Genomic DNA, 12,963 nt, shown 5'->3' with positions numbered 1-12,963 from the left:
CCACGTACAGTAGGGGAGCATTAGGCGGACGAGTGGGCAGCAACGCCACGGACAAAGTGCTTTTCCTCATCACCATCTCTGAGCAAATAAAGCTGAGAGATAGCGAGAACTCTGCAACTCTCCATCAGTGGAGCTGAAGCCCAGGCTGGCCTGTCCCCTCTGTTCTACTGTCTCCAGTCCTGGGGAGGGAGGGAAGGACTTACACACTGTACAGTATATACATTCTGAATTGATCACCAGCAGAGGGGAGTATCAATTAGACACTATTTGGTACATCTACATGTTTATAGGCACAATCTGGAAGATATTCTGCTGTTCACTGGTAATTACTACCAATGATTTATACCCATTGATCCTTGAAGAATACAACTAATGTCTCATAATGGGAATGTCTGATGTGATGTGAATTTCCTGTCCTGTCAGTCATGTAATTAGAGAGAGATGAGAGCTGGGGATATCAGACAGAATATTGATTAGTACTGACTGACTGACTGACTGACTGAGAAGACTAGAGGACCAGAGGTTAATATGTTGTTGATAAACATCCATGGATTGGAAATTTTCCATCTGGCACCACAACGCTATTTCATTCATGCATTTCTTTATAAACATCCAGCAGACGTAAACAATCAAACAACAGACAAGGGTATTGGTTTTTAACCAGTTTTAATTAACCCTGATTACAGCTTAATTACAAGTTTGAAAAATAAACACAAAATAATTAAAGAGAAATTCAATATTACATCATGGTATTAAATCTCATCTCTCTGAGTGTTATATAACCGCATAGAGGGGGGGGGGGGACCTTTACACAGTAAAACAATACAAACCTTTTTTTCTTTTAGATGAAACAATCCCCAAAATAAAAAATATACAAGACCAAGAGAGAAAGTAACATTGTAAAATAGAAATGACAATACATGACCAAATCATACGTATCCCCCTCCACCCTCCCTCCCCAATAAAATCCTCCCCCTGCCAACCTCTTCTCTGTCGCCATAACAACCCCTCTCAGAATTAATATTACACTTTTAGTTTATATTTCAAATGTTAAAACCACATGAAAGACTGAGGAGGGGGCGGGAGCTGGTAGGGGATCATAACAGAAGCATGGAGGAGAGGTCTGCGTCACTATGACAGTGTGATGTACAGTTCACAACAACCCTAAAGCAGTAGGAACTCAACCATGGACTAAAAATGAGAAGGATGGGAGGTAAGTAATCCAACCATAACAATAAGAATAACAATAATAAACAGCAATATCGACATCAGAAAGGAAAAGAACGTTGAGGGTATTTTTAAACTTTGCTAAAGAAATGTTATCCTTCTACACTTTCTCTAGCCCTCTCCTGACTGCCGACTCAGACATGAGACCTGGGTATTCCCATCCCACACCATCCTGATAAAAGATCACACTGCAGTTAACAGTCAGGTAAACAGACAATGCTGGCAATAGAGAGAAAGAGAGATGAAGAGAGTGAAACAGAAAAAAGAGAGCAAGCAGAATAATGCCCAGTCTGTTGCTTAGATATGATGAGTAGTTTATAAGGCAGCTGTCAGTTTCAATAGACACAGGGTGTGGTGGAGGTGAGGGAGGGGGACAGAGTGTGTGTGTGGTCAGATATACAACACCACCAGGATGGACAATAACAGCAGTGCGATGATTGTGACTTGCTCAGCCACACACTTGCCATTCTGGAGGCCTGCCATCCCAGAGGCCCCTAATCGAGTTCGTACTGGCTGTTTGGCCCAGTCTCCAGACCTCTAACGCTCCAGGATGTCAAAACATCAAAGCAGCAAAACAGTGAGAACAGAGTGTGTGAGAGGGGTTTGGAAATGTGAGTCTGTGTGTGTTTGAGATAGTGGGCAGGGTATTCCAGGTGAAGTCTCACATCAGGTCTCCAGCCTCCACTGTTATCTGTACAGGAATCCTTAACCTCTCAGCCTCCACCCCCACCAACCTGCTTGGAATAAAGCTAATCCAGTCACGATTAGTAACCTGGCCGCTTTAGAGAACTGGCCTAACAGGGTGGAGCTGAGAAACGACAGGATATCCCATCAACTAAAATCCCCAGGCCTGGCTAACCCTGAGCTCATTCACCCCCACTGGGGCCAGGGGTGAGTTGTGAGGTCCATTAGTGAGGTGAGGGTCCCCATAGAGGTGCACTATCAAGGTGAGACCAGCCCAGACCAGACCAGACTGGGGCCAGGGGTGAGTTGTGAGGTCCATTAGTGAGGTGAGGTCCCCATAGAGGTGCACTATCAAGGTGAGACCAGCCCAGAGGGAGACTGGGGACAGGTGACGGTGGTCAGGTCTTCTACAAGCTGAGGGGGAGTAGCGGACCGTGATGGCAGATAGAATAGGCATGTTTAAAGGACAACTGCTGCATATTCAGTGTACTACAATGCAGTTTTTTCATGATTCTCATTTTCATCATTTTGTCTGTCTATCCTGTGTCGTTTGTTGTCCCTTGGTCATAACAAAACATTTGGACTCCTACCCATCCTGTTGTCTCCCTCCCATTAGGAAGTTTACCTGCTAAAACAGGATATTCTTTCCCCTCGCCTACCAGAACGAATCACTTACAAAAACATCCTGAATCTGTCATTTCATTAAATGCTATGTTGTTTTAGTTTTTTATATCAGTTTGGAATTTCATATATAATATATACTGAGCAAAAATATAAACGCAACATGCAACGATTTCAAAGATTTTACTGGGTTACAGTTCATAGAAGGAAATCAGTCAATTGAAATACATTTGGTCCTGATCTACGGATTTCACATGACTGGGAATACAGATAAACATCTATTTGTCACAAATACCTTAAAAAAAAGGTAGCATGGAGTTGATCAGGCTGTCCATTGTGGCCTGTGGAATGTTGTCCCCCTCCTCTTCAATGGCTGTGCAAAGTTTCTGGATATTGGCGGGAACTGGAACACACTGTCGAAGACGTCGATCCAGAGCATCCCAAACATGCTCAATGCATGACGTCTGGTGAGTATGCAGGCCATGGAAGAACGGGGACATTTTCAGCTTCCAGGAACTGTGTACAGATCCTTGCGACATGGAGCAGTGCATTATTCTGAAACATGAGGGGATGGCAGGGGATGAATGGCACGACAATGGGCCTCAGGATCTCGTCACGGTATCTCTCTGCATTCAAATTGCCATCAATAAAATGTAATTGTGTTCCTTGTCCATAGCTTATGCCTGCCCATACCATAACCCTACCGCCACTATGGGGCACCTCTGTTCACAACGTTGACATCAGCAAACTTCTCGTCCACACGACGCCATACACATGGTCTGCGGTTGTGAAGCCGGTTGGACGTACAGCCAAATTCTCTAAAACAACGTTGGAGGTGGCTTATGGTAGAGAAATTAACATTAAATTCTCTGGTAACACCTCTGGTGGACATTCGTGCAGTCAGCATGCCAATTGCACGCTCCCTCAAAACTTGAGCCACCTGTGGCATTGTGTTGTGTGACAAAACTGCACATTTTAGAGTGGCCTTTTAGTGCCCCCAGCACAAGGTGCACCTGTGTAATGATCATGCCGTTTAATCAGCTTCTTGATATGCCACATCTGTCAGGTGGATGGATTATCTTGGCAAAGGAGAAATGCTCACTAACAGGGATGTTAACAAATTTGTGCACAAAATTTGAGAGAAATAAGCTTTTTTTTTGTGTATGGAAAATGTCTGGGATCTTTTATTTGGGACATGGGACCAACACTTTACATGTTGCATTTATATTTTTGTTCAGTGTATAAATATATAGTTTATACGAGTGTGTATATCTCAGTTGGACTTTTTCGTTTTATATATTTTTTTATTAAGACTCTTGTAAAGAGTTTATACATGCTATAAAACAAGGCATAGACAGGCACTGTATATATATATGTGTGTCTGTGTGTATATATATATATATATATATATGTATGTGTGTGTGTCTACAGGTGTGCTTGCATATATGGTGTTGTGGGCGGTTTCTGCTGGTTTAGTTAACACCATGAGACTATGGTTGATAGAACAGGAGTAAGGGGTTTGGGTGGAGCTGGTGAACTAGGATTCTGTGCAGGTGGCCCTTGCTTCTGCCCAGCCATGGGATAGACAAGGCTAAGCTAGGCTAAGCTAACAGTTAAAAGATACTGGACCCCTCACTCTCCTTTTCCATAGGAGAGCTCTCTCCCCCTCCCAATGGTCCCCTCGTTGTTCCTCTCTGTCATCTAACAACCGAGCCACTGCTCCCTCCCCCCTCCGTTTATCCTCCACCCTCTCCCTTCTCTCATTTAGATCATGATCGTTCAGGCATGGTCCACAAAAGCAAGGGAAGGAAGGTGGAGAGAGAGTGAAAAGATTACAGAAAGACAGGAAAGTACAAAAGTGATGACAGAAGTGTTAGAGAGAAATAAAGTGTGTGTTGAAAAGCAGTACCCTTCAGTAGCAGTCCAAGAGCAAAGCTTCCATGTCCCAAAGTCCTGTTCACTGATACCTTTTCACCAGCAGCTGGTGTGTGTGTGTCTGTGGCATCCCTGAGTGGAGTGGCCAGTGTTGCGAGGAGGAGTCTTTGCCAGTTCACCACGACTAGGTCCCACAGCCCCCAATCGGCAGCCCAACTTTCCTGTGTGTCTGTTGTGGGTAAGAACAGGGGGGATACTATTACACAAATAATAGAGAGAGTCGCACACTATGTATAAACTCCCGGTCATTTAATGGGTAAATCACCAACGTTTCGGCATCACTGTGCCTTCTTTAGGGTCATACTCTTCCACCCATGCTTTCCTCCTCTCTGTCTTCTCTCTCTGTCTCTGTGTGTGTGTTTGATGCAGGTACAGGCACTTGTAGAAGCCCCGTCTTCATCTCTATACAAAAATAAAATGGGAGAAATCTCATCCTCCATGTCTGCAGGGCTGTGGAGCTGGGCTGTCTGAGTTGGGGGCCCCTGAGGAGAAAGAGTCTAACCCTACAGGGGGGGGGGCAGAAAGCAGGAGGTGAGGCAAGAGAGCTGAGGCAAGGGATCTGGGGCACGAAATGTGGGGCAAGAGATGTGGGGCAAGAGATGTGGGGCAGTGCTGGGCTGGATATGAGGCTGACGGTGGGCTGGACAGGAAACTGGCTTGGGAGTTCCATCCAGACACAAGCAGAGAGTAGCGCCCCTCTGGTTCTTCCCCTGGTTTAAGTCACTGAGTCTGGGCTTGCTTGGACCAAAAGTCCCCTCTCCCCTCTTTTCTTCAACAGTCTCTGAGGGAGGGGTCTCGTTACAGTAGAAGGTAAGGGCTTTGGGAGGAGGGTGTGGACTGCATCAGGGTTTGGAGTTTGAGTTAGGAGAGAACTGTCTGTCAGAGAGGCAGGAGGACTACAGGAGTCATTTACACTGTTCTAAACCACCACTGTCTGCTAGCATTAGTGTTGGTATGTATCCCTATGTGTGTGTGTGGATCAGCATCAGCAGTCCTTGTTCTCCAGTGACAGTTGGGCGGTGGCCTGGTGCAGGTCCTGGTTCACCCCCTTCTGAGCCGACAGGAGGGAACACTCATACCCCCCCAGGGCTGGGGGACTGGGGGCGCTGCCAGCCCCGTTCTCCTGCATCCCTCCATTCCTCTCCATCTCTCTTTCCCTCTCCTTCTCCCCTCGTACTTTCTTGTCGTCCTGCTCTTCCATGGCTTCCATTCGTTGGTCTTCGCTCCAGCGCCGTTTGAAGCGCAGCTTGAGGGGAATGCACTTGGTCTGCCCCTGGGCGGGGGACTGGGGAGGGGGGGTGTCGCCTGGGGAGGCCGGCTCACTCTTCAGGGTGGGAGGTCCGCGGTGGTGGTGGGAGGTGAAGAAGGGCAGCAGGCCTGGAGGAGGGGGCGCGGGGGCCTTGAAGACATCCTCATCCAGGTCCTCGTCGTGGGGGTGTGGGTGGGAGGAGGTCCCGTTGGGGTGGTGGGGGTGAGGCCGGGGGTGTCGGGGGGAGAAGAGGTCGTACTCGTCGCCCCGGTCGTCGGGGTCTTCATCGCTGATGTCAGTCACCTCCACCTCCTCTTCTGACTCAATGTCTGAGATGGGCTCCACCTACAGAGAGACAGAGTGTCGATATCAAAGTCAAAAACGTTTAGCCATCAGGATCCTCAACACATACAGTCAAACAGTTCAAAGTGACTATGTCCCCTTGTGGGTCTCACCTTGATCTTGGGCAGCCCAGTGCTGTTGAGGGAGCCGGTGGAGGAGGAGTTGGAGATGAGTCCTGACCCGCCGGCTGAGCTCAGGTCACTGCCGAAGGACAAAGAGGACCCCAGACCGGAGGACGACAGGGACCCTGAGCCCGAGGACAGTGAGCTCTGCCTGGGGTGGTGGCCCTGGCTACCGTCCCTCTGCTTCCGGCCCAATGGAGGAGGCTGCAGCTTGAACTTGAAGGGTGAGAGGTGAGGCGGCTCCTCACCCAGGTGCAATGGGTGGTGGATAGGGTGGTGGTGGGAATGGGCCGAGTGAGGGTGGGCTGAGTGTGGGTGAGGGTGGGCTGAGTGAGGGTGAGGAGAGTGTGATTGGGACAGGGGTGATGGGTGTCGATGACTATTCAGACCTGAGCGTTCTCCCCCCCTCTCTCCTCCTCTCTCTCCTCCCCCCCTCTCTCCTCCTCTCTCTGCTCCCCCCCTCTCGCCCAGTTCTCTCTTGTCTTGGGCGAGGCGGTGTGGCTGAGGAATGATGACGTTGGGGTAGTGGAGGAAGGCTCTGGGGCTGAGGTGGTAGTTGTAGACACTCTGGTGGTGGGCCTGCAGGTAGCGCTTCATTTCCTCAGGGTTGAAGGAGAAGTGGGAGCCCAGCATGGGGGAGAGGGAGGGGGACGGGGTGTAGGGCAGGTGGGAGGAGGGCGTCAAGGACAGGGCTGGGGACAGAGGTGGGGCTAAGAGCCCTGCACCCCCAGGGCCGGGCAGGGGGGACACGGGGAAGGGGGACAGGTTGTCGGGGTGGACCCTGTGTCCCAGGGGGCCGCGGGAGCCTGGGTGGGCGTTGGGGTTCCCTGCTCCACCATACATCCTGAACAGAGACTCATGGGACAAACGGGGGTGGATCATACTCCTGTACCCTCCTCCCCCTGGCCCTCCTCCTCCTCCTCCCCCTGGCCCTCCTCCTCCTCCTCCACTCAGCCCTCTCTCTCCCCCCCTCTCCTCCCCTCCTCCCCCGTTGCCGTCCTCGATTTCAGAGTTGACGGAGGTCCCATCGCTGCAGTCGCTGACCGAGCCGCGAGCCATGCGCCGAGCCACGGCGCTGAACACGCCCCCGGGGCTACGCAGGTCCTCATTGGGCGAAAGCATGTCGGACGGCGTGGAGGGTGGGAAGCGGAAATGAGTTCCGGCTGCGGAAGGCAAAGGTGGAGCACTCTGAGGAACACCACTACCTGTTAGAGAACAGGAGAGAGAGGGAAGAGAGGATGAGAAAGGAGAGATACAATGATGAGGGGAGTAATATTCACTCTAAGTAATGATATGGATTAGCACAGTCAGTGTTTAAGGATTTAGTGATGTCTGTGACACACACACACAACACCCACACAGTGAGCGCTACCTGTGGAGCCCATGTCTATGAAAGGGTAGTTGACCAGGACCAGTTTGTTGAAGTTGAACTTGTAGGTGAACCTCTTTCCTTTGGTCTTGTGGAGGATTCTCTTGTTGTAGTAATACCTGGTGGGGAAACAGACCAATATGGGGTCACACACAGACCTTTAGGTCTCATTACTACCCGTAGCATGCTTCTCAATGTCAACACACACAGTCATACAGGAAGTCTTCAAATGGTACCACACACAGTCATACAGGAAGTCTTCAAATGGTACCACACACAGTCATACAGGAAGTCTTCAAATGGTACCACACACAGTCATACAGGAACTCTTCAAATGGTACCACACACAGTCATACAGGAAGTCTTCAAATGGTACCACACACAGTCATACAGGAAGTCTTCAAATGGTACCACACACAGTCATACAGGAACTCTTCAAATGGTACCACACACAGTCATACAGGAAGTCTTCAAATGGTACCACACACAGTCATACAGGAAGTCTTTAAATGGTACCACACACAGTCATACAGGAAGTCTTCAAATGGTACCACACACAGTCATACAGGAAGTCTTCAAATGGTACCACACACAGTCATACAGGAAGTCTTCAAATGGTACCACACACAGTCATACAGGAACTCTTCAAATGGTACCACACACAGTCATACAGGAAGTCTTCAAATGGTACCACACACAGTCATACAGGAAGTCTTCAAATGGTACCACACACAGTCATACAGGAAGTCTTCAAATGGTACCACACACAGTCATACAGGAACTCTTCAAATGGTACCACACACGGGGAAGTGATTTATTTTCAATAAACCTAGGTGTGTCATGTCCCTCCACACACAGATAGTGAACGGTCTTATTAACTAGTATTGTGTGACGTCCACACAAAGTAGCCAGGAGATGGTGTGTGTGTGTGTGTGTGTGTGTGTGTTATTGTGGGTGTGTGTTTATCGGCATCTGATCAAATCAGAGGCACAGTAGTTTAGTCAGGGCTTTTCTAGACCAACTGGTCACACACTCCCCTGTCCCTCTGTTAGCCCAGCCCTAGTCCTTCTCTTTAAATACCATTAATCTAAACCCACCAATAATACACCAAATGCTTGATCTGTTTATGTAATGGTTGGTCATTCTCTCTCGCTCTCCCATGGCGGGCGACCGGGTGCCTGTAAGTCTCCATCTATATTAACCTTTGACCTGTTATACAACATCTTTCCTTTTTCTTCTTCCATCTCACATCCCTTCATATAACCCCACAGCCCCTCACCAACCTAACACTGCTCTGACTAACCCCACAGCCCCTCACCAACCTAACACTGCTCTGACTAACCCCACAGCCCCTCACCAACCTAACGCCGCTCTGACTAACCCCACAGCCCCTCACCAACCTAACGCTGCTCTGACTAACCCCACAGCCCCTCACCAACCTAACGCCGCTCTGACTAACCCCACAGCCCCTCACCAACCTAACGCTGCTCTGACTAACCCCACAGCCCCTCACCAACCTAACGCTGCTCTGACTAACCCCACAGCCCCTCACCAACCTAACACTGCTCTGACTAACCCCACAGCCCCTCACCAACCTAACACTGCTCTGACTAACCCCACAGCCCCTCACCAACCTAACACTGCTCTGACTAACCCCACAGCCCCTCACCAACCTAACACTGCTCTGACTAACCCCACAGCCCCTCACCAACCTAACACTGCTCTGACTAACCCCACAGCCCCTCCCCTCACCAACCTAACGCTGCTCTGACTAACCCCACAGGCCCTCACCAACCTAACGCTGCTCTGACTAACCCCACAGCCCCTCCCCAACCTAACGCTGCTCTGACTAACCCCACAGCCCCTCCCCTCACCAACCTAACACTGCTCTGACTAACCCCACAGCCCCTCACCAACCTAACGCTGCTCTGACTAACCCCACAGCCCCTCCCCTCACCAACCTAACACTGCTCTGACTAACCCCACAGCCCCTCACCAACCTAACGCCGCTCTGACTAACCCCACAGCCCCTCACCAACCTAACACTGCTCTGACTAACCCCACAGCCCCTCACCAACCTAACACTGCTCTGACTAACCCCACAGCCCCTCACCAACCTAACGCTGCTCTGACTAACCCCACAGCCCCTCACCAACCTAACACTGCTCTGACTAACCCCACAGCCCCTCCCCTCGCCAACCTAACGCCGCTCTGACTAACCCCACAGCCCCTCACCAACCTAACACTGCTCTGACTAACCCCACAGCCCCTCACCAACCTAACGCTGCTCTGACTAACCCCACAGCCCCTCACCAACCTAACGCTGCTCTGACTAACCCCACAGCCCCTCACCAACCTAACGCTGCTCTGACTAACCCCACAGCCCCTCCCCTCACCAACCTAACACTGCTCTGACTAACCCCACCACCCCTCACCAACCTAACACTGCTCTGACTAACCCCACAGCCCCTCACCAACAAAACACTGCTCTGACTAACCCCACAGCCCCTCCCCTCACCAACCTAACGCTGCTCTGACTAACCCCACAGCCCCTCACCAACAAAACACTGCTCTGACTAACCCCACAGCCCCTCACCAACCTAACGCTGCTCTGACTAACCCCACAGCCCCTCCCCTCACCAACCTAACGCTGCTCTGACTAACCCCACAGCCCCTCACCAACCTAACGCTGCTCTGACTAACCCCACAGCCCCTCACCAACCTAACGCTGCTCTGACTAACCCCACAGCCCCTCACCAACCTAACACTGCTCTGACTAACTGACTGTGTATGTGTGTGAGAGGGAGAGTCAGTGTGTGTGTGTGTGTGTGTGTGTGTGTGTGTGTGTGTGTGTGTGTGTGTGTGTGTGTGTGTGTGTGTGTGTGTGTGTGACAGAGGGAGAGTCAGTGTGTGTGTGTGTGTGTGTGTGTGTACGTCACTGTGTGAGTGTGTGTGACAGAGGGAGAGTCAGTGTGTGTTGTGTGTGTGTCTCCATGTGTGTATGTCAGTGTGAGTGTGTGTGTGTCTCCATGTGTGTATGTCAGTGTGAGAGTGTGTGTGTGTGTCTCCATGTGTGTATGTCAGTGTGTGAGTGTGTGTGACAGAGGGAGAGTCAGTGTGTGTGTGTGTCTCCATGTGTGTATGTCAGTGTGTGTGTCTCCATGTGTGTATGTCAGTGTGTGTGTCTCCATGTGTGTATGTCAGTGTGTGTGTCTCCATGTGTGTATGTCAGTGTGTGTGTCTCCATGTGTGTATGTCAGTGTGTGTGTCTCCATGTGTGTATGTCAGTGTGTGTGTCTCCATGTGTGTATGTCAGTGTGTGTGTCTCCATGTGTGTATGTCAGTGTGTGTGTCTCCATGTGTGTGTCAGTGTGTGTGTCTCCATGTGTGTATGTCAGTGTGTGTGTCTCCATGTGTGTATGTCAGTGTGTGTGTCTCCATGTGTGTATGTCAGTGTGTGTGTCTCCATGTGTGTATGTCAGTGTGTGTGTCTCCATGTGTGTGTGTCTCCATGTGTGTATGTCAGTGTGTGTGTCTCCATGTGTGTATGTCAGTGTGTGTGTCTCCATGTGTGTATGTCAGTGTGTGTGTCTCCATGTGTGTATGTCAGTGTGTGTGTCTCCATGTGTGTATGTCAGTGTGTGTGTCTCCATGTGTGTATGTCAGTGTGTGTGTCTCCATGTGTGTATGTCAGTGTGACAGTGTGTGTCCTTGCTCTCTGGATCCCCTTCCAGTCAGTCCACTAAAGGGTGTGAAAGGATGGTTTTATAGCTGCTTAGGTCAGCATATAGAGGAGATGTGTAGTGGACTGACAGCTAGCTGTACTGTCTGTAGCTGGCTTGTTAAGAGGAGGAGAGGAGAGAGAGATAAGAGGTTAGGACTGCTGGTAATACAGTACGATTAGTGGTGTTCCACTACTGGTGACTGACTGCATGGGTCTGGGACAGTCAGCCAGAGTAGCTGTTATTATCTCCTACGGCTGTTATTTAACCTGGAGCCTCCCACTCTTATTATGCTAATGACAGACTTGTGATGTATGTGTATGGAGCAGACTGTAGCTCTTTTTTTGTCCCTCCCTCCCTCCCGATCTAATTCTCTCTCTCCCTCCAGATCTAATTCTCTCTCTCCCTCCAGATCTAATTCTCTCTCTCCCTCCAGATCTAATTCTCTCTCTCCCTCTGTATCGCATTCCCTTCTTCCATCCTTCCCCTTTAACATCATCCACCGGTTTATCCCTCTTCCCTCCCTCTTTCCCTGGGGGCGATGGAGACGGAGCGGGAGACAGGACAAGCCTGCTCTGTTGAAAACATCGTTTAGGTCAGGCAGCATCCCAGCAGTGTGTCTCTCCATCTCTGACAGAGGAGAGGCACATGGTCCTACACAACTCTACCCTCTCTCTCCTCCCCTCCCTCTCTTCCTCTCTCTCATCACATAGTCAGAGTAAGGGAATGCTTTGAAGAGCATTTGAACTCACTTCAAAAGAGAATAAAGATTCTTTGAGGGTCTGTGTTTAGCTGCCCCCCCCCCAGCCCTGACACACTCCACACACACACAAAGGTGCACACACACACACCTAAAAACCTTCATCCACTCTAATCAGATGTAACAATAACCATGTGGATTTAGACTTAGTGAGAGACTTCCAGGAAAATATGCAATGGGTTTATGGGTGCGCTATTTGTTGTATGTGTGTGAGATTGTGTGTATACGGTATGTGTGTGAGATTGTGTGTATACGGTATGTGTGTGAGATTGTGTGTATACGGTATGTGTGTGAGATTGTGTGTACTCGGTATGTGTGTGAGATTGTGTGTACTCGGTATGTGTGTGAGATTGTGTGTACTCGGTATGTGTGTGAGATTGTGTGTACTCGGTATGTGTGTGAGATTGTGTGTACTCGGTATGTGTGTGAGATTGTGTGTACTCGGTATGTGTGTGAGATTGTGTGTACTCGGTATGTGTGTGAGATTGTGTGTACTCGGTATGTGTGTGAGATTGTGTGTACTCGGTATGTGTGTGAGATTGTGTGTACTCGGTATGTGTGTGAGATTGTGTGTACTCGGTATGTGTGTGAGATTGTGTGTACTCGGTATGTGTGTGAGATTGTGTGTACTCGGTATGTGTGTGAGATTGTGTGTACTCGGTATGTGTGTGAGATTGTGTGTACTCGGTATGTGTGTGAGATTGTGTGTACTCGGTATGTGTGTGAGATTGTGTGTACTCGGTATGTGTGTGAGATTGTGTGTACTCGGTATGTGTGTGAGATTGTGTGTACTCGGTATGTGTGTGAGATTGTGTGTACTCGGTATGTGTGTGAGATTGTGTGTACTCGGTATGTGTGTGAGATTGTGTGTACTCGGTATGTGTGTGAGATTGTGTGTACTCGGTATGTGTGTGAGATTGTGTGTACTCGGT

At 49.6% G+C, this 12,963-nt stretch overlaps 1 protein-coding gene across 2 annotated transcripts in view; it reads right to left on the bottom strand.

The window, feature by feature from the left end:
* Positions 1–649: 649 nt before the first annotated feature.
* erfl3 (Ets2 repressor factor like 3) overlaps positions 650–12,963 on the bottom strand; it is a 65,046-nt gene continuing 52,732 nt past the window's right edge. For both annotated transcript variants that reach the window (XM_071396741.1, XM_071396742.1), the window contains exons 3-5: positions 7,553–7,668; positions 6,172–7,385; positions 650–6,061 (exon numbers count right to left, since the gene is read on the bottom strand). In XM_071396741.1, coding sequence (XP_071252842.1) covers positions 5,453–6,061; positions 6,172–7,385; positions 7,553–7,668 — 1,939 coding nt within the window. In that variant the 3' untranslated portion in view covers positions 650–5,452. The remainder of the gene's footprint in view (positions 6,062–6,171; positions 7,386–7,552; positions 7,669–12,963) is intronic.

This window comes from Salvelinus alpinus, chromosome 4, assembly GCF_045679555.1.
Source record: "Salvelinus alpinus chromosome 4, SLU_Salpinus.1, whole genome shotgun sequence".
NCBI lineage: Eukaryota > Metazoa > Chordata > Actinopteri > Salmoniformes > Salmonidae > Salvelinus > Salvelinus alpinus.
This window is presented reverse-complemented; position numbering and strand designations above follow the sequence as displayed.